At 37.4% G+C, this 20,786-nt stretch overlaps 1 protein-coding gene across 3 annotated transcripts in view; it reads left to right on the forward strand.

The window, feature by feature from the left end:
* The window catches only part of MYO1B (myosin IB), a 172,366-nt gene that overhangs the window by 140,732 nt on the left and 10,848 nt on the right, over positions 1 to 20,786 (forward strand). The window contains exons 20-28 of one of the 3 annotated variants that reach the window (XM_075179930.1): positions 448 to 597; positions 1,994 to 2,062; positions 2,330 to 2,416; positions 2,662 to 2,748; positions 6,087 to 6,173; positions 9,033 to 9,107; positions 11,665 to 11,799; positions 14,608 to 14,714; positions 19,978 to 20,110. In XM_075179930.1, coding sequence (XP_075036031.1) covers positions 448 to 597; positions 1,994 to 2,062; positions 2,330 to 2,416; positions 2,662 to 2,748; positions 6,087 to 6,173; positions 9,033 to 9,107; positions 11,665 to 11,799; positions 14,608 to 14,714; positions 19,978 to 20,110 — 930 coding nt within the window. The remainder of the gene's footprint in view (positions 1 to 447; positions 598 to 1,993; positions 2,063 to 2,329; positions 2,417 to 2,661; positions 2,749 to 6,086; positions 6,174 to 9,032; positions 9,108 to 11,664; positions 11,800 to 14,607; positions 14,715 to 19,977; positions 20,111 to 20,786) is intronic. The other 2 variants (XM_075179931.1, XM_075179932.1) reach the window with 2 other exon arrangements.

Here is a 20,786-nt window from a genome sequence, read left to right on the forward strand (position 1 = left end):
ATAATTTGTTGCTACACATAAAACAAATTGGCTAAAAATATTGGTGCAAATGGAATGAAAGTGTCTGTAACGTGTGCCTGCCATAGCCTAGTTACATATGCTGCTGAAGAAGAACTGCACAGATCTTTAGATGCTTAGAGGTATAACTCTCCCATAACTGAACACAGTGCATGAAGAGACCCACGCCAGTTCTCCATGTTAAGTCAAATGCTGACTATATTTATACCCTGGCCATACTCTTGTTACATACTCATCTTTTTAGATCTTTTGTATAGGAATGTATTTGATTAATAGACACATTCAGTTTTCTTGGCTGTGATATTTTTTTTAAATTTGTCTTGGAAATAGTATTTCAGAATTTCCTTATTCACTTCTTAATTACATTCATCTTAGTTACTGAATTTAGACAGCAAAATACATCAGATTTTACTGTCATATTTACCATAGCTCTTCAAGCTGGAAGAGTTGAGAAAGGAACGTCTTGAAGACCTGGCCACTCTTATCCAGAAAATTTACAGGGGATGGAAGTGCCGCACTCGTTTTCTCCTGATGAAGAGGAGCCAAACTGTGGTGGCTGCCTGGGTCAGGCGATATCTTGTAAGTTACCTTTTCTCTATATTATTATTAATTAGATGGACAATAATAATCTAGGTAGAGAAAGACTTCCCAGGTAGTATGCTGACCTAGGGCTAAACAAAGTACAAGTCTTAGATAATGATGAAAATACATTTAAATGATCATTAGTACAAGTCTTAGATAATGATGAAAATACATTCAAATGATCATTAGTACAAGTCTTAGATAATGATGAAAATACATTCAAATGATCATTAGTTAATCTGACTCATTTATAGGTCTACACGTTAGATTAGTACATGATAACTGTTGCAGAAGTAGCTGTATTTACCTTGTAGGCAAAGTAGGCACATGACTAGGGCAGCACTGTTCTGATGGCAGCATATCAATGCTTTAATATTTTTACATGTTCCAATTTAATTTTGTTTTTTTACAGCTTGGTCTTTATCACGTATTTTTGTATTTGAATATAATAGGAAGGGATAAAAGGGTAGTGGCGCTATATAGATGAAGGGTGTAAGCACAAGGTGTGCACTTTTTTTCTCACAGTTGATAGAACAGCGCAAATTGTAAATATTAACAATCGTCAGAGTATTTCCCTGCCCATGTACTATGGTCAGAAGCGGCAATATATATTTCTATTAAAAGGAAAAAAATCCTTTCTCTCTGTCTCGCACCCACGGCCCCAGCCTGACACCCAGTTCTAAATCACTGGTACACTCCCCACATTGCACTTAACCACCTTGTCTGTACACTGATGCAGGAGATAATGTGATGGGTTGCTGAGGAGGGAAACCTTTCCTAGCACATTTATTTCTGCTCCCTCTCCACTCCCAGTGTGTGCAAGATGTGGTGAGTGTTTATTGGGTCACTCACTGACGTGTGACTGCGTGCTTCCATATGCATCCCTGTAAGCAGCAGTCACAGGGTGAAAGTAGTAAGTGAACTGAATTGTAGATTAGAGCCAATATTCGTAGTTTGTTGCCTTTTCTTAATTAGAAAAATGAATTGTTACGCCCCTCCCCACGTAGCTACTTCTTATAGTCTATATTTAGCTCACCTCATAGCCTTAATGTTCTTGTACCATGGTCCATAATTGCATCTCCTGGATTAAATGTAAGTGGTTTAACTGGTATGCATGTTTACTGAAAGTGTACACCATGAAAAGACTATACTAGTGCCATAAGATTTTCCATAATGTTAATCACAGATATACACAGATAGTTGGCACCAATCATTTATATTTTCCACATCAACATTCTCCTTTCTGTAATAGCACAAAGGACACACATTTATATTGTACTATGTATAATTGTCGTGAAAACCACAAAGTTCTCTGTTACCAAAAATAGAAGCATTTCGTCATTCAAGCGGCTAACTATTTTCTGATGTAATGCTCTCACTTTCCCCAACACAGCAACAGAATAAGTACAGACGGATTAAAAGTTCTACCATTGTGGTGCAGTCCTTTACCAGAGGATGGAAGGTGAGTCATCACATTATAATTTCCAGTTTATTTTTTACCATTGGCTAACTTCATTTTGTTGTTCCCAAGTGATTCAGCAGATGGATTATCATGACTGTAATTGGGTGAACTAGAAATGTTTTCTCCTGATTCTTTAATAACATTTTATACATTTATAATGATTACATTGCTGATAATTCCCCCTTAACACATTCAAGTATAAGAATGGTTGCCAGAGTCTGCTGTGTGCCAAATGATTAGGAAATTGTATTTTACTTTTCTCCTTAGGCACGGAAGATCCTTCGGGAGCTTAAGTACCAGAAGCTCTGCAACGAAGCAGCTACCACAATTGCAGCTTACTGGCATGGGACCCAGGTGAGGCAGTTAACAGGATTTCATTGCAGCTGTAGAGCGCAAGCATTGGGACCACAGCATTATTATGAAGAGTTTTAATCACTTTGTTTCTATTAACCTAATAATTACGATCACAAAACAAAAGCTGGAGCAAGTTTTCTTCCCACTGGTATCCTCACTTCCTGTCCTCCAGGTTCACGGATTCCAGCTATAACATTTTACGCTTTCTAAGCTTCTCTTTAACCTCATTTTCAAATGCACCACAGGCGCGAAGGGAACTGAGACGACTGAAGGAAGAGGCTAGGAATAAACATGCTATTGCTGTAATATGGGCTTACTGGCTTGGAATTAAGGTATTTCACGCATACATCCAAACCACCATCACCACCAATTAGCCCTCTAATCTGAGTAATCGCTAACATTTCCAGTAATGCTGGGTAATGCATGTCCGCTCCCTCAACCATTTCATACAAAATACCCTTGTTTTGTGTCTGCCATCTTTACTGCATGCTTGCTAAATCTATTAGTGTCAATTGGATGCAATTCATTAGTATATTGTTTGTATACAAATAACAAGAACGCATGTATTATAATAATAATAATAATAATAATAATTTAGAAATATGTGCTTAATATAGTGTCAATGCTGGCATTGAAAAATTTGAATGGTTCATAGAATGTTTGCTTAATTGTTGTAAATAGATTAATTCTGCATTCTCTATCTTGTTGGTCTGGAAATTTGAGCATCTTTTGAAGGTATTTTTTTTTTTGCCTTCGATGGATTTAATTTAAGGATTTGCACATGTTCTCCTGCAACCTTTATTAAATACATTGCTTCACCTTTCAAGCTGTGTCCTGTGCTGTTCAGCTATGCATTTATATCATTAGACAGAATTGTTTATCTTCGTTGCCAAGGGTTACCACACAATGTTGTTTAATTCAATGCAGAGGGAAGAGCAGAACTGGGTCCTGTCCCAACGTAATGAAAATAAACAACTCTACCTGTTAAGTGTAAGGCTTAAATGGACAATAAAGAGACCTGGAAGATAAAGCACTTGGTGATGAACTTGCTGGAGGGCATGTACAGGTCAACTAAATTAAAGTTGTCTCAATGTGAATAAAGCCATTTATAACTGGTCCAAAGGTTTCTTATAATATGATTGCTTGCCACCAGAAAGAAAAATACATTGTTGAATGTTGATATTGGCTGGCTACACTTTAACATGCGTATGTCTGTGTAGTGTACCGCTAAATCATGTGCAGATGCACATAAGTACTGGATATTTGTAGTATTTACACATTTGAATTTTAATACAATCTTAAAAAAAATGGCATTTTAGCACCTAACTTATTAAATACAAACCAAATGTAAGTGTTGCCTGCGGCATACCTTAATGATGTGGAATTGATATTGGGTATTAGATACAGAACATGGATATGCGCTATCTACATTATACTGCATAGCTGCTAATGCTTTGATAAAACCACCAGTACAAGTGCCTGTAGCACTGATGATATTGTAAGAAAACCTTCAAGAGACAACAAGTTATAATTATCAATTAATTTATTAAATAAATTGTAATTTCTGAATTAACAGAATTCACATTATACAAGTAAATATATATATATTTTTTTCTAGAACTGTATTAGATTTTGCAAAGGCATCTTCAATTTTTTTGGATTATTATTTTTGACACACTTGCTTTTAGCGTGTTCTGATAAAAAAGATATTCAAAGCAATGTGTATACAATGTGTTGTCATCATTTACAGAAATGTTAAATTTTTCCATATTTAAGCATGCCTACATGCAGAGGAGCTCAGCTTATTTCAATGTTATTCCTATTTTATACCATTTATTTTTGGTTTTTAATGTAGCAGATGAGTTTGATAAATTAAACCTGTTTTCTACAATGAGAAGGGTAAGAGTACAACACGTAAGATTAGCAAGAGATAATACAGGCTTCAAAATGACAACTAGCTTCTAACTTAAGATGCAATGTCCGTTAAAAACAAGCATTGCAGACAAGAGAGCATTTCTACCCATGTGTTGGGTGGTCCTTTTGGCTTCTTTTCAGCATTATAGCAGCGAGCCAGCAGAGGTCTTGTCTTATTAAATATAGAACTCTGCTGCATTGAGTGTTCCTTGGGGTCTCAGAGACTGGATCCCCACCAGTGTTATGCTATAGGGTAAGAGAGTGGAAAACACCTCAATTTCAGATCCTCTAGACCAGAGGTGCACAACCTGCAGGTCTGGTCCCCACATGGGATCCCAGAATCTGTTTTAATAGTCCACTGATTGTAAGATATACAATACTCTCAACAAAGCTGTCAACATTTTAAAATTTCTATGGACCGTTTGTTGCTGAACAGGTCTCCTGTAGCACATCATGTGTGGGTCTGTGTAGATCAGTGGTGTCCAAAAGTTTTTGCATGCGGGGGCTGCAGATCTCAACCAAGCATAAACTTTTAATCTGTTTTTCTTATACAGGTCTCCAGACCTTAACCACTGTGGCCAGGTACAGGAGCACCCCACTCTCTCACAGGAGCTCAGTTTGCTCCAATCTTCTAATAATCCACTTGCCCCACCCCCACCCTCAGGCTGTAATAATAAAAGCCATTGCCCGCACTTTGGGCATACCTGGTCTAGATGGTTCGTGGTTAACTGCCATAACCTATGATATGTTTACTTGTTGTTTAAAATAAAAAAATATCTTTTATAAATACTCCACTTATATAAATATTAACTTTTAAAGACCAATGTTATAAGAATATATAGTGAGCATGGCTTCCAATATACAGATTAATAAAATTATTTACTGTGTTTCTGTGAAGCTGGCCAGGACTGAAATTAAGGACATTTTACAACAAAAATGTCAAGGCACATGTCTTTACAGTCTGGGTCTGTTAGTGGTGAAAAAGGGATAGTCGGCTACTATGTAGTCTTTTGGAATGTGTCTCTTTTTGCGTCCTTGGACATTTTTGACACTGAAACTTGACATCCATCCTAAGTTGAGCACCACTGCTCTAGACAATATATTTGAGGCCACAAAAGACTTTAGAAGATAGGGGAGGGTTACAGGGTCAACTGCCCCTAGTTTGCAAGGATAGCCCCAGTTTTAGCATTCGTGCATGGAACTTTTTGTCCCGTTAATGTCTCTTTTGGTTGTTTTTTAATATGGGCGACAATTCCCCATACAATTTATCTTTTTAGTTTTTATTTTGGATGCTATATGTTAATATTGATTATGCTTCGTAAGTTAATATGGAGTATATTAAATACAATAACATGGGTAGGACCATAATACAACCTAGGGTGGAAAAGTTAAATAGTGCTGTCTGTCACTTGCCTAAATTATTTTGGCTATTTTGTATGAGACCAGTTTAAATAAAACACTTCAACAGTGTCAGTGTATTAGATGCATCCACGTAGCAGAGCCTTGATCTGTTCTTTCCATAAAAAAAGGAAGACAAGGACTTCATTTAGGCCTTGGTTCCTCATTTCCTCCCATTTATCCTGTGGCACATATGCAAATCTTAACTGATGCATGTGGCCCTCAAACCAACATCCAAGGTTTCTTTTATTTATTTAAATTCTTCTGCACCTGTCTCAAATGGTTTGAGGAAGTTCTCTTCTGGTGATTATACTCTCTGCATCCAGCTATGTTTCCATTCAATATCTAAACGTTTTAGGCTCGAAGGGAATTGAAACGCTTGAAGGAGGAGGCTAGGCGTAAGCATGCTGTTGCTGTCATTTGGGCTTACTGGCTTGGATTGAAGGTACTTTCTCTACAATGTGAAATCAATTTATTACTAACCACAATCTTTGTGATTGTCTGTTTCCTGTCTGTCTTTTAGCGGCTTGCTGTATCTCTTGCACTTATTAACATGGTACAGACCTTGCTGGTCAGTCTACAGATGACAATTGGATCCTTTACATACCTCAGATATTTGCATTTTTGGAAAATGATAACCATTTTATATTGCATTATTGCTTATAGGAACATTTAAGCAATTCTATAAACTTTATCAGTGGTCGAAGAGGAAATTTTAAAGTGGCAGTATGAAAAATGGAATATGATAGTTTTACAATGAAAGCAATAGGAGATGTGGAGGTGTGGCATACCACTATAAACACCTCTACTTCCACCACTGAACTATATAGATTTTCAGAAACTAGGCGCTGAAGAGTTACTTAAATATGACTCGCAAGTCAGATAATCATTGTTTTGTGTGTGGAACTACACACAGTCCCAGCAAGCCATTGCAGCCATTAACTGCTTGGGCATGTTGGCGCTTGTAGAAGTACAAGTGCCAGCATGCCATGGTTTCTGGTGCCTGCCAGAGCATGCTGATGCTTATAGGACTAAAAGCAACAGCATGCCCTGGCAGTCAGGGCCTGTTGTAACCTTTAGCTCAACACATTGAATAATCATAAAATAAACAGACACTGTAGAAAATAACCTCTATTAGAAATAAACACTCGCCAAATCCCTCATTCCCAACTTTATTGCACACCTAAATCCATAGGGATCATCTTTTCTTCTTTCTTGCAGTAATCCAAGGGTTAAAAAAAAATAAAAACTCTAATAGGAAATTGTAGGACTTTCTCTTAGCGGAGACACAACAAAATTAATGAAATAAGGGCCTGTCTGCAAATAACCAGAATTATTTGTCTCACGATTGAGCGTGCCTCAGAGTGTGAGAAAGGTGCTCTGATTGGCTACTCTGTACAGACCCACTTGGGTTATGAATTAACTTTTTATAATATGAATGAAGTTCATTGTAAAAATGACACTCAAAATACACGTTAGGCTGCAATATTGCAGCGTATGTTCGGACCACAATTGTAGCCTACTCTAAACAAGTCACTATGTTAGCAGTGCTGGACAAATTGTTCATTTAAATGCAGAATATGTTTGTTATATATTTTTTAGTCCGCTATTTCTAGATTTAAAACAAAATAACAATCAGTGGCAAGTTCGGGATTTCCGTGTGTGTGGGTGGGAATTGATTCCACCATCATTTCTCAATGTATGACTACTATATTAAATTCTGTTATACAAAGATGTGAGTACCCAAACATCACAGTACATTTGCAGTCTGTATTCACCTTACCTTAGAATTGTTTACTGCATAGTGTAATTGCTTGCAAGTATCTATTAAAGAAGAGCTATAAAAGGTATTTTGTTCTGACTCAAGTGGTTCTTGCAGTTGGAGTTTTTTTTCACCCAGCTTCCCAGTATTTCAGTATTTGAAATGTGGGAGTTCCAGACACCATTAATGTATATAAAATTGGATCTGAGAATTTAGTTAGGACAAATTTAAACAATGTTATACTTTTTTTTTATATGCTTATGGTTACACATTTTTGTGCTACTTGTAGCCGAAAGATAATTTTATATATGTATACAGTGTCTCCTTATAATTTTTCACATGCAGCTTATAACGAACAAATTCAGTGTAAACTGGAGGGTTTGTCATTACAGCATATAATATGCAAAGAAATTGGAAGAAGCATTAAGAGGATTGGGCTTTGGTGATTTCTTATTTACAGCTGTGTGTTGTTTGTACAAAGCATACCTCATAAATTTCACTCCTTTTTGTTTTGGGTCTATAATGTGTCCCTCTTCAATTTTCTTTTAGCCTTTTCCCTTGTCTTCTAGAGCTCTTTATTGAAACTTACTGTAGTAGTACAAATGGCCTGTCTGGTGGCTATTCCCAATATGATACCGTTTAGCTTTTCTTTTCACCACAAATTTTATTGCTTTGTTCTTTTCACAAGCATGTGTTATACTTATTTTCGACTGACCCTCGACTGAGGTTGTTTATATGTGTATAGAACATGCTTTTGTTAATACTACTCTTAAAGTGTATACATCACCTACACCTAATGGAGGAAGATAATTTGTTGATAGAACCAATATTTATGAGAATTCAGCCCATTAATTCTCTAGTAACATAATTGAGGTGTGATATGAGAAATGTCACTAGTTCCTACACCTCAGCCTGATGTTACATCAATCTGGGTTAATTTATTGGTTTCTCGTCTTCCCCCATCATGTGAATGGGAGGAAACTCCACATAATGTAATGCATAGTACATTCCTCAAAAGCCACCTTCCCGTACGTATCGTAATTATTCCAAAATTTAATGTCCACCCTTCTTCCATTTCCAGTTTCTTCCTAGTTACTTTTTGGCAGAACTTATGGAAAAACAAAGTTACAAAACACATTGAGGTACATCTAGCCTACACAGCAATAAACATTAGAATTTAAGATTGTGGGTTTAACTCAGGCATTTAATTTCATTGTTTTCTTCATTTTTAAACAACACTTAATTACAGCAATCGATTTATATCCATTTTCTTCTAATTTGGTTTTACTTTCCACAGTGCTTCAATTTCATGATGTCTTATGTATTGTTTTCACGTTGTTCTATGTGCCAAATACAATATGTGTCCCAGCTGTATGACGTTGTAAGTCCCAACTAACCTATTTGTGTTCTTTTGATCTTTCTCCCATTTGTAGATAGAGTTTCGTCAATGTTCTGTACCTGCCGCTGTCCTCTTAACTTGCGCCTGGTTCCATATAATCAAATTAAATCTCCATTAACATTGCTTATTTTCCACATGTTTAGGTACGTAGAGAATACAGGAAGTTTTTCCGTGCAAATGCTGGAAAGAAGATTTATGCGTTCACAATACAGAGAATAGTAAGTGAATTATATAGCAGTATTATTTGAATATGGATAATAAACACAATGAAAGACTTATAATATTACAGATAGCTGTGAGGAGGTTTCAACTTGAACACATACCCACTTAAAGTGAATGATGGAATATGGGCTATTTTTAATTGGCTTCATGTTTTAACACAATCCACCTTCCCCTAACTTTCATAATTATTCCAAAACCTAATTTCCACCCTTCTTCCATATCCACTATTTGCAACTAGTTCATGCCTCTAGGCAGGTCTGGATTGAAATATTTCCTCCCCTAGGCAGCTTTAACTCCACTACCCCCTACGTGACTTTCATTTCCCCGGTATTTCTAATTTGTATACAGTAAATTTATTTTACAAGTAATTAAAATGTTCATAGATTTTGAAAGCAACACAGAAAATGTAAAGAGGTGTTGTTTTACAGGAACTGAAAAGTGATTTCCAGAAATCTGAACCTGACTGGAGGACAGGTTCACCTCGAGCACTAGACATATATTTTCATTTTTACTGAACTCTATCCTGAATTTTATGTTTGGGGTTTATTATCCACAAAATTCCAGTTATGATATGAAGGTGTACATAGCCTATTAGAAGTCATTTAAAGAATAATGTGAATGGATAGACAGCAACTATTCTTTCTGAAAATAATATTGACTGCTAATACTGCTACATTACTATATCAATGATTACTGATTAATAAGGACTACAAAAAGAAAGGTTTGCCATGAGCCCTCAAAAAAAAAAATATGGTGTAATCTAGTGCACTATAAATAAATGAAGTTCAAGTGTTAAAATTTAAAGACTGAAAAGATGGGTTCTTCCCATAGATTGCAAGCTTGCGAGCAGGGCCCTCTTACCTCTCTCTCTCTGTATGTATTACCCAGTATTGTCTTGTAAATGTTTGTTCACAATTGTAAAGTGGTACAGAATTTGCTGGCGCTATATAAATAAATGTTGATGATGATGTAGAACCAGAACCCTTTTCACTTTGAAACATTATTAAGTGCCTTCATGTGGTGCATAAAAAGAAAGAAATGGGCTGGCCTTTGTGTATACAAGAATGTAAGGAATACATATGAGATGATGATTTGGCATACCACATGATGTGAAATAAAAATGTGGTGTAGAGTAAATGGAAACAGCTTTTAAGATTAAATTAGTTTCTGCTGTACTTTAACTCAAGCTTGCCTACTCTCGGCGAGTTCTCCCGGAAGAGCAGGCACCCTACCAGATCCCGGTGGACCCAGCGCTTAGTGACGCAACTCACATCATCAGGCTAGCCTCCCACTGTGCAGTGCTCTGAGTCTCGGCACTCCATAGCACCGGGGCGACCATGACCTGATCCCTCTGGCACTTGCTACCTGACCTCCCCTGTGTGATCTCCCTGAAGGAATGTAATAAATGTTAGCAAGCCTGTGTTAGAAGGATCTTTTTTTTTTTCTGAGGTTACCTCACACTCTCCACTTTTTCAGGGAATAGGTTTGGGTCAAAGTTAAAGAACATTTCACTTAAAACAACAGAAGCACGTGCTCTTTGATTTGATATTTTGTGGGTAGGAAGCATGGGTCTTTAGCGCCCCACCTGGTGGTAATTGCAGCAAAAGCGCATAACTGCCTAGCAGAAAATGAGCATGGAAAAGCATTTTGCAAAGCAGCTAAGCAATACTGGTGTTACTGGTGCAGAACAGTAAGGGTTAACTCTCTCTCCAGTTGTGCCCCTCAGCTGTTCTAACCGTTCTAACCTGGACAAAACATAAAAATAAAAGGTTTAAAAAAAAAGATCAAATTTATATAAAAGATTAAAACATTTTACATCATTTATGCAATTAAGAATTGCTTTATTCATCTATTTATTTTTTAATGGTTGTGCACTTATCTCATACTGAGATGGTATCTCTTTTGATTACATTTTTCAATACTCTGGGAACAGTAGAAACAGGTTATCCATTAGAGTTCATTTAGTAACACTGCATTTAGGTGCAAAGTTTGTACTGAACCAAATATAAACAACCACAAATTAGCTCTTTTTTTCTGTACAGTGACACAAGTGTCTGATTGGTTTTGTAGTTCAGTGCAAATGTTGCGCCTAAATCCATGTTGGTAAATAAGCTCTACTTACGGGAAAACATGTAATTTGCTTTATATTGCTGTAATACTCCATTAGAAGAGTCTTGCAGCGCCACAGTTAAGCTCTCCATTGCATGCCACCCCCTCTAGCTTAGAATCCTAAAGAGGAACAGACAATTTACAGCTGTACCTGGGTTTTCTGTTACCATGGGGAAATGTTCCCCAGCAGGGCTTCCCTAGAGGAAGTGCACAAAGGCAAGAGCACAGAAGAATGAAGTAATTTATGTCAGGGTAAAGGTGTCAAAGTTAAACTTATTTAAACTTTTTATTGAGTTGAAATTGTATTAAGTGATTGAATGTTTAGCTGTTGTAAAGTAGTTGCAAATCAGATGCCATAAAACGTGTAAGTAGTTTTGAAGCTCTTGAGTTTATGTAGTTCATATTGCTGTTATAAAATTTCTAATTTATTTAACTTTATCACAGATGCAAAAGTACTTTTTGGAAATGAAGAATAAGGTTCCTTCCGTATCACCCATAGACAACAACTGGCCAGCAAGACCTTACCTCTTCTTGGATTCATCACACAAGGAAATGAAGAGGATTTTCCATCTGTGGAGGGTATGCTTTTGATTTAGCTGGAAAGCTGTAATTATCTGGCTCTAAATTTTTCAGTTTGTTCATGTTTAGGAGATCTTCGGAAAATATTTCTTTGCAACATTGGATAGTAAAAGATGTGTGCAAGCCATATAGTGATTTCCAGGAGTCTTAGGCTGACTAGTGAAGCCAATAATGATACACAAGGGAGAAATTATGCTGCTGACAATGCAATTCTTGAGCACTTACTGCCAATACAGGAGGCCTGTGTTTCTCTTGCTTGTCTTTTTTTATTTTATTCTACAGGAGAAACAAAGTAAAAAAAAATCACATACTTAATGTGTAATAAATACAAAAACAGCATTTGCGTGATCTCGCCAAATGGCCTCAAAAGTAAACTTTAAAGAGATCCTGCCACCAGATCCTCCGAAGTCCCGTTATTGCTTTATTACATGCTGCCTTGTATGCAAAAATGTTGTTCCCTTCCCACTGTTTGCTTAGGATAAGGCATTAAATACAGAATGCCACCCTGAAAATGGGAGTTGTCACCAGATTTAGGACTTCTCACTATTTAACAATGCCCCTGGACCATTGAAGGTCATTGCCATGGGCCCCCAACCTATTTAACATGTTTGCACTGATTTGACCCTAGACTGGCCTGGTGAAAGGTAAGACTCCCCTTACCTGCTGCCAGCTAGTAATGCCAAGGAGCTGAGCATTGTTCAGCTGCCCTGTCAATATTTTCTTGTTAAATTGAGCGGTAGAAAATTTCTATCACTACAATAAACAACAATAGAAAATTATCCATATCACCCAATATATAGACCCCTGGATTAGTGACTGTGTCATTGATTCACTCTGTGGAGCCCCCACACTGGGATCTGCATGCTGACATGGAGGGGCATAGGCCAGCAGCTTCTTGCCTGTAAATCTGTGGTCAGCTGCTCCTCCAGAGTGTGTGTTGATGATGGGTTATGCTGTCACAGCCCAGCGCACCACTCCCAGTCTGAGGAGCAGAAGATGGTATTTACAAATACAGTAAAACCACTTTAGAATACAAAGTGTTTACAACAGGGACAGATGGTTTGCCTACTTGTAGGGTCAGATATTATTCATTGTGTCTTCATTTCAAAGTAAGAATAATGGTAGCGAGCATAGTGCAGTCTGGTATCTGGCAAGTCAAGTTGTCAGCGTGAAGAGCTTGCTCACGTGCCAGCGAGCGAGTACAGGGCAGGCACAGGACCCCTATGCGGCCAACCTCCTCTGCTTTCCATCTAGTGGCCTCCCCTGGAGAGGGCGTGCAGCACCTGAGGGAGAATGGCACTGCAGATGGGATGGGGCTGCCTGGTTGCCCCCCACTGTGCAGATTGCCATTTACAGCTTGTATGTAGATGAATGAGACTTTGCCATCTTTTAACCAAGTTTCTTTTTTATAACACTCTGTTTAGAAATGCAAGCGCATTAAGTCATGTTTTCTGCTCTTTCTAGAATGACATTTAATGAAACAATGCACCATAAGAAATCAGCCTGGGATTCCTGTATAAACTTTGCAGTTCGTTTTTATAATAATTGCTGCTCTGTTCAAATGACTGGGGGATGGGAAGACATTCTTTTATAGAGGAAATGGCAAAATTCCATCAGTGTGGTCATTATAAACTTCCTGTCTTGCTTTACAGCTGATGTGAACTTTGTAATTAATGCTACTTGCAATAATAAACCGGCAGGATTCTTTAACCACAATATGCAAATTGTAACGTTATAATAAATCACTAGTGTGAATATGTAATATTTGTCCATTATCCCAATTGTACAGACGATATACAGAAATTCACAAGCATGAGCCTATTTCTCTGTAATATTTTGTCTATTCTTAATAAGCTGTAACATAATGATACCAAATGTATTTTGTATTCTGCAAATTAGTTGCATACAAAGTGGTTGCTACATAATGAACTACACTAAAAAAAAACTACTATTCTGCTAATGTAATATTCTGAAGTGCAACTGTTACAGATGTAAATAATTTCTGTAAACACCAACATCAGTGTTCAATTTTTTCCCTGGTTAATAGTTTCTTTGTATTTTGTATAGATATTATTACTACCATTTATTTATATAGCACCACTAATTCCGCAGCGCTGTACAGAGAACTCGCTCACATCAGTCCCTGCCCCATTGGAGCTTACAGTATTAATTCCCTAAGACACACACACACACACACACACACACACACAAGGGTCAATTTGTTAACCTACCAGTATGTTTTTGGAGTGTGGGAGGAAACCGGAGCACCCTGAGGAAACCCACGCAAACACGGGGAGAACATACAAACTCCTCACAGATAAGGCCATGGTCGGGAATTGAACTCATGACCCCAGTGCTGTAAGGCAGAAGTGCTAACCACTACGCCACCATGCTGCCCGACATAGATAGATATATTGACTGTATTAAAGCACATGGAGTCACGCCTCTTGTCATCTTAGATTTAGCGTAGAACCCAGGTGTCCCAATTTCAATGTTTGTTTGCTATCTGGCCCATCAGAGCTTGGCTTAGATAATATAATGCAAATCGCATTCAGATAGGACATCAAGTCGGGGTTCAAATCAAGGAGGTCATGATGTTGTCTTCCACATAACAATCACAATTGCTGTTTTGTTTGCATCCAGAGACACTTTACTTTTGCACTGAATCATGTGCGGTGGGAAGGGTGTGTCCTTTTTTGTACGAACTGTCCACAAGTAGCACATATAGAAGAAATAATAGCTTTGGAATCCCAAGTAAATATCATTTTTATGACATTCTTATATTGAATTTTATCTGTTATTTTCTAGTGTAAAAAGTACAGGGACCAGTTCACAGAACAGAAGAAATTCATTTATGATGAAAAACTGGAAGCCAGTGAACTCTTCAAAGATAAGAAATCTTTGTATCCCACCAGGTAACTGCCTATATCAGAAAAGTCTCCTATAGCTACGTTCTACCACCTTCAGATTTCTCTTGTATTCCGAATAATACAATGATAAGAGTGCTTTGTAGAGTAAATATCAGAGTCTGTATTTTAATGAAACACATTTTTGTTTGCCAATGTAGGAGACTACTTTAATTGTGGTGTTGGATTTGTAAATTTTTTGCTCCAAAACACCTGGTTACAATAGGTGGTTTAATAACATGGTGCAAAATTGCAGTAACACAGTAGCAACTAATCAGACATTTGCTTTAGTCTTTTATTTGACCAGTTGATATTTGTGGCAATATAAACGTATTGCTAATTGTTTTATTTATGTTACTGCATTTTTTAAATATCTTAGTGAATCACCCGCAAAGATTACTTTCAACCTAGTGCCTACTAGACATTAATTTAATAACAAATCCTGTATGCTTATGGTTCTATTTTGTCAGATAGGTTGTTGGTTACGTCGTAAAGCAGAACCTTAGCCCATGGGTACATACTGTTGTGTGAAGGAGCATTGTAAAAATAACAAAACCATTACTTATTCTGAAATCTTGTGTATGTTTTGAAGATATCCTCTTGTTTAATAATAACAAGGATGGGACATATGCTTTGTTAAAACATTTTGTTTAGTATTTGTAATCTTTCAGTTTTTACTTCAGCCAAGCAAGCGATATTGCTACTTCCGCTGAGAAGAAATGCAGAGGAGCAAGGCTTTTTTTTTTAATATGGAAATATATGCATTTATGTGTTAGTGTGCTTTTTTTATGTATTTAGAAAACTAAAGTGAAAATATAATATTATGTACACCATGTCTAAAAATTTTTCTCCCAACTCAAATATATTCTCATGGATATCACCTGCTCTACTTCACATTTTTGTACCCTTTTTGTCTCATAATATGTAGGGTCAATGTCTTCTAGCTTATATAGACACCTGGAACACGTGCATTAACACATTAGCAGTTTAAAAATCTAGCTTATTCCCAGGATCCTCCTGTAGAAGACTCCACATTTGGCACACTCACATTCTTTCCACAAATATGCATAAACATTTATATTCATATACTGAATGCTATAAAACACAAGTAGGGTCACTTTCATTATTTTAGAAAACACTAATTTAGACTTTTTGCTGCAAGAACATTAGCATTTTTAGGGGTAGATTAAATTCCCTATGCTATTTTGAACAACGTGGGTTGCGCATTATTACTGTTACTACGGTGATTTAAAAGCAGATTTTTGCTGGCAGCTCACAGAGCTGAATTGAATCTGCCCTTTAGAATTCACTACGTTTTCCTTGGTCAACTATGCTGGTCAGTTTACCTGATAGGCAAAGCCTGGACTATTTTTTTTGTGTCTCTGAAGAAGTGTTAACATGCAGAGAGTATATTGGGTGTCTTACACAATCGGACTTTTATGTGCCCTATATGATGTAAGACATGCACAAAAGGGGTTGGTGTATTCTTTCCTGCTGCTTCAGGGCAAACTTAGTCATTCAGCTGCCTGAGCCATAAAATGACATAACAGCCCCTCCCAGTACTCACAGCTCCCCAGTTCAGTATATGGGAAGGAAGACCATCTCCAATTAGGCAGGTTGGTGATGTCACTGTGACGAGGCTTAGTTTTCTGGCAGTTTACTTACAGCAGTTCAAAATGGTATGTGAACCCTTGTCAACATGTTGCACCATCTCACGGTTGAGCAATATGGAGCGAACGAGCAGCTACCAGATCAATACTCAACTGACATATGCAAAGATGCTAAATTCTTTGTTTCTCAGAATTAATTGTCCACTAATTATAAAAGCTTGTTCGTTTTTATACATATTGGGCCCCATTTAGAGTTGGGAACAAAGCAAAAAAAGGAGAAAATTTGCTCCTGGACAAACCATGTTGCTATGTATGTATGTATGTATGTATGTATGTATGTATGTATGTATGTATATGTTATATAGTATCCAGGTGCTTGGCACTCACAAATGGCAGGTGTACATTACCTTCTTTCCTTCCTCAGTACTTCACTTGTATGGATAGTACAATAAATAGATTCCAGGTGAGACAACATTTAAGGATTTATGACAAATTGTAGTTTGTATCAAAAGGGTGTATTTAATCCATTCCAGCAGGTATAAGGTATGTTAATTATGCTGTGTACTATATGTATTGAATATGTTTGTCAGATCCTCTCATAATGTCCCTGAGGAAAGTACTATACTGAAATGTTGAAATGGTTTAAATACACCCTTTTGATGCAAACTATAATTTGTCTTAAAACAATGAGTCTTAACTGGAAAAAAAAAATATATATATATATATATACCCCGCCACTGTGAAATATGGTTTTACAAAGGTGCAACTCTTCTACTTTTTTTGCATTGCTCTTAGCTCTAAATGATGCCCATAGTGAGCACATCTGTAAACCATTTGCCATATGAGAAACTCATGACACTGCACTCTAATCAGACCTGACGGATGCCTTATGGGAATCCTATGCACTGCGCTTCCACGTTCTTTTGGTTCATAAATGATCCTGACAGAATCAAATCAGAAAGAGGTAGCAAGGTATTAGTAAAGGTTGCAGGATCAGCATCTTCCTCAGCTCTGTATATAGGATGACATGTACAAACCAATAAATGTATTTTGCATGCCGATTTTTTTTTTTTTATACTGTTGGGCATTTTGCTTCACTTCAGTTCACCAAAGAGTCAACTTTCTAGTATCTTTGCCAGAAATAGATGTGATGCTTTATTTCTAGGTCACAGTACAAAAACTTGTGTGATAAAAGTATGTAATTAGGATCAAGGGGTTTCTCTGGAGCCTTCAGCATTACCAAAACAATCTGCTTTATGTTAGACTGTTGAACAGTTAGAGCTAGATTCAAAACCTGTTCACATGCACAGCTTTCTTTTATATGCAAGAAATCTGATTGTATAGAAAAGATGCACACTGCTATTTTGTAAGTGTGTGTCCCACTTATCAGGTTAGAGACTTGGATCTAAAGATCATAATCAGCCATTTTGTTTAAGTAGACCTGTTCAGATGCCCTTGATTTTAAGTTCAGTAACCACCACATAATTATATATGATGGGGATGACAGCTAGATTAGTAACCAGTATGTTTTTTGGACTGTGGGAAGAAACTGGAGCGTCCAGAGGAAACTCACACACAGGGAGAACATACAAACTCCACAAAGATTGTGCCCTGGTTAGAATTAAACCCATAGCCCCAGCCATGTGAGGCAGTAATGCTACTAACCTTGCCCCTTGTATATAGTACACTAATATTATATTTATCATATTTTCTGTCTCTGTCAATGCAGGTACAGTTGTTCCTTTCTGGCAGGTCCATTTCAACTCATAGTTGCCTACTCTCCCGGAATGCTCCCAGACCCATGGGAGAGCAGGCAAACCTCCCGCCGGTTCCTGGTCAACCATTCGTTTAGTGGCAAGGGCCTATGACGTAATTTGTGCACCATTGTGGCTCCGCCCACTGCTGCAATTGGCTAAAACTGTGATGTATTTTAGGGGTGGAGCCAATGACTCGATTTGCGGAGTCCTACCCCCACCTCTCCCGCACGCCAGTTTGACCAAGTTGTTAAGTATGCTTGAACTCCTCCTGCATACACACCATATATTTTTGATCGCCAATTGAAGCAAAGCATTTCTCTTTGATCTCCATATATTCATGACATCATGACGGACACTGAAATGTCAGTACAGACTAGAGATGGGCGGGCTCGGTTCCCACAGATCCGAAACCACCCGAACTTCGCCTATCAGAGTACCGAGCTTGCTCGGCTCGGTACTCTCCCGCCTGTTCGGTACCGAAATCGAGGTTAAAAAAAGTTAAATGGCGATTAAAAAAAAAAAAAAATTTGCCACTGCGTGTGTAGAATGGCATGTTTGAAAAGAAAGAATTAGGCCTTCGCCTTTCTCTATTAGTGGCAGATCAAAAAATGTAACTGAACCACCTTCTTGTACGGTCACTTCGTGACCAAGCAAGACCAAGTAATTTGGAGTCTAAAAGTGGTGCACAACTACTGTTACGCGTGAAAGGCGAGCTGCAAGAAAACAGTAAGGCATTAGAGGATAATGTATGCTCAGAATCAGAAATGACACCAATCCCTGTGGAGAGTCCATCCACCAGTGGTATGTATAATCGTAAGCATTCTGTTAGTGTACCCATAAAGAAGGGCCCTTTCAGCAGTTCTGCTGATGTGTGCCTTAAAAGGCCGAGTGTAGCCGGTGATAGACCAATTGAGGATGCCACTTTGGAATTAGAAGAGGATGAGGGGGAGATTTGTGTAGGCGACGAGGGCGCTAATGAGGATGTTGATGAGGATGATGCAGACAGATACCAAATTGCCTTTCTCAATTTCTATTTATATTCTACAGTCTATAATGGCGGAATAGTTTTCTATTTTACTCCTAGTGGAGAGGGGGTTTGATGCAGACAGATACCAAACTGCCTTTTTCCATTTCTTTTAATAATCTAATTCTACAGTCTATGCAGGCTGCTTTTTTCCTATTTAACTACAAGTGGAGGGGCGGGGCTACAGAGACTGACGCCAAACTGCCTTTGGCCATTTCTATTTAACGTACAGTCAATGCAGGCTGATTTTTTCCTATTTAACTACAAGTGGAGGGTGTAATATACACCCAAAGACGATGGCTACATTGCCAATAGTCAAACATAGAGGAGGAAGACAACCAGGTTTGTCTGTATAATTTGCAGGCAAGTGTTAGAATTAAGGACGGCCTACCAGGGATTAAACTGTTTTTTTCATAATTTATTAGCTTTAGAATTACCTCACTTATCCAAGAAACTGGTGGAGCACTAAATTAGGTTCTTTTAGACCAAAAAAAATTGTATTTTTTTTAAAAAAAATAGTAAAACAAAACCAAACAACTAACTGCCACAGTTTCCAGATCCTTCATATAAAGCAACCAAGAAAGGTTACATATTGTCTGCCTTAATTTGTTTTTTTTCACTTATTGGCTCCTCTCTCTGAACCATTCCCACACATACCCATTGTATGGTGAAGCAAACGCAGAAACATGGCAACAGACAATATATATCTGCTAGCCCTCTAGCATGGAAGACAATACTAAGGGTGAAATGCATATTTTCTCTCTTGCTTTGTGTTTATTTGTAAAATACACTTGACTTATAAATGACAGTTTGTGGGTATATAATGTATAACTTAGTTGTTTTTATGAAATAAGCAATTCATTTGTAATGTCTTATTGTAGCGTCGGACAGCCATTCCAAGGGGATTATTTGGAAATCAGCAAAAACCCCAAATATAAGAAGCTAAGTGATGCCATTGAAGATAAAATAATAATAGCTGACACTGTGAGTAAGATCAACAGAGCCAATGGAAAGGTAAGATTTTGATTTGGGTTTAGAGTAAGAGGTATTAAACTGCGATGAGCCAAATATCTGGACAAAGCAGGGGGTGGGGATATGATCGGGGCCTCCCACACCTATAAATTACCAGCCCAATGCTGATTAGCACTGGACCCCTCCTAGTACCCCTGCCCATTAGTTTTGTATTTTATTCAATATTTAGATATTATTATCCTGGTAACCAGTGTTATTAAAATACTGTTATATATAATAGCACATCTATATTATTATATTAAACAAGGGGGAGGGGCACTATTTATTTATTTTATAAAGGTTGCACTTCTCTAGATTACATTTTTTGTAGGGGAACACTTGTAGCACTTGCATCCTTGGCCTGTGAGTACATACGGGCACTACCCAAACTACTAATTATAAATATTAATTGCTGATAACTTTGATATATTATTTCATGGCATGTTGATTTATCCACCTATTATTACCATGCTTAATATAGATTGAGCCTTAAAGGATTTTGGATCACTTATGTTCCATTGGACTCTTAATTTTTTAAACTTTTTAATTTTTTTAAGACATTAAATATAGACTGTGAAATTGCCATTTTTCTGGCAGTATATTTGTTTTATGTGTAATTTACATTTTTGTTGCATTTAATGCATTAAAAAGTTAACAGATTTTTGAATAAACAATCAAA

Source organism: Mixophyes fleayi, chromosome 7, assembly GCF_038048845.1.
Source record: "Mixophyes fleayi isolate aMixFle1 chromosome 7, aMixFle1.hap1, whole genome shotgun sequence".
Taxonomy (NCBI): Eukaryota; Metazoa; Chordata; class Amphibia; order Anura; family Limnodynastidae; genus Mixophyes; species Mixophyes fleayi.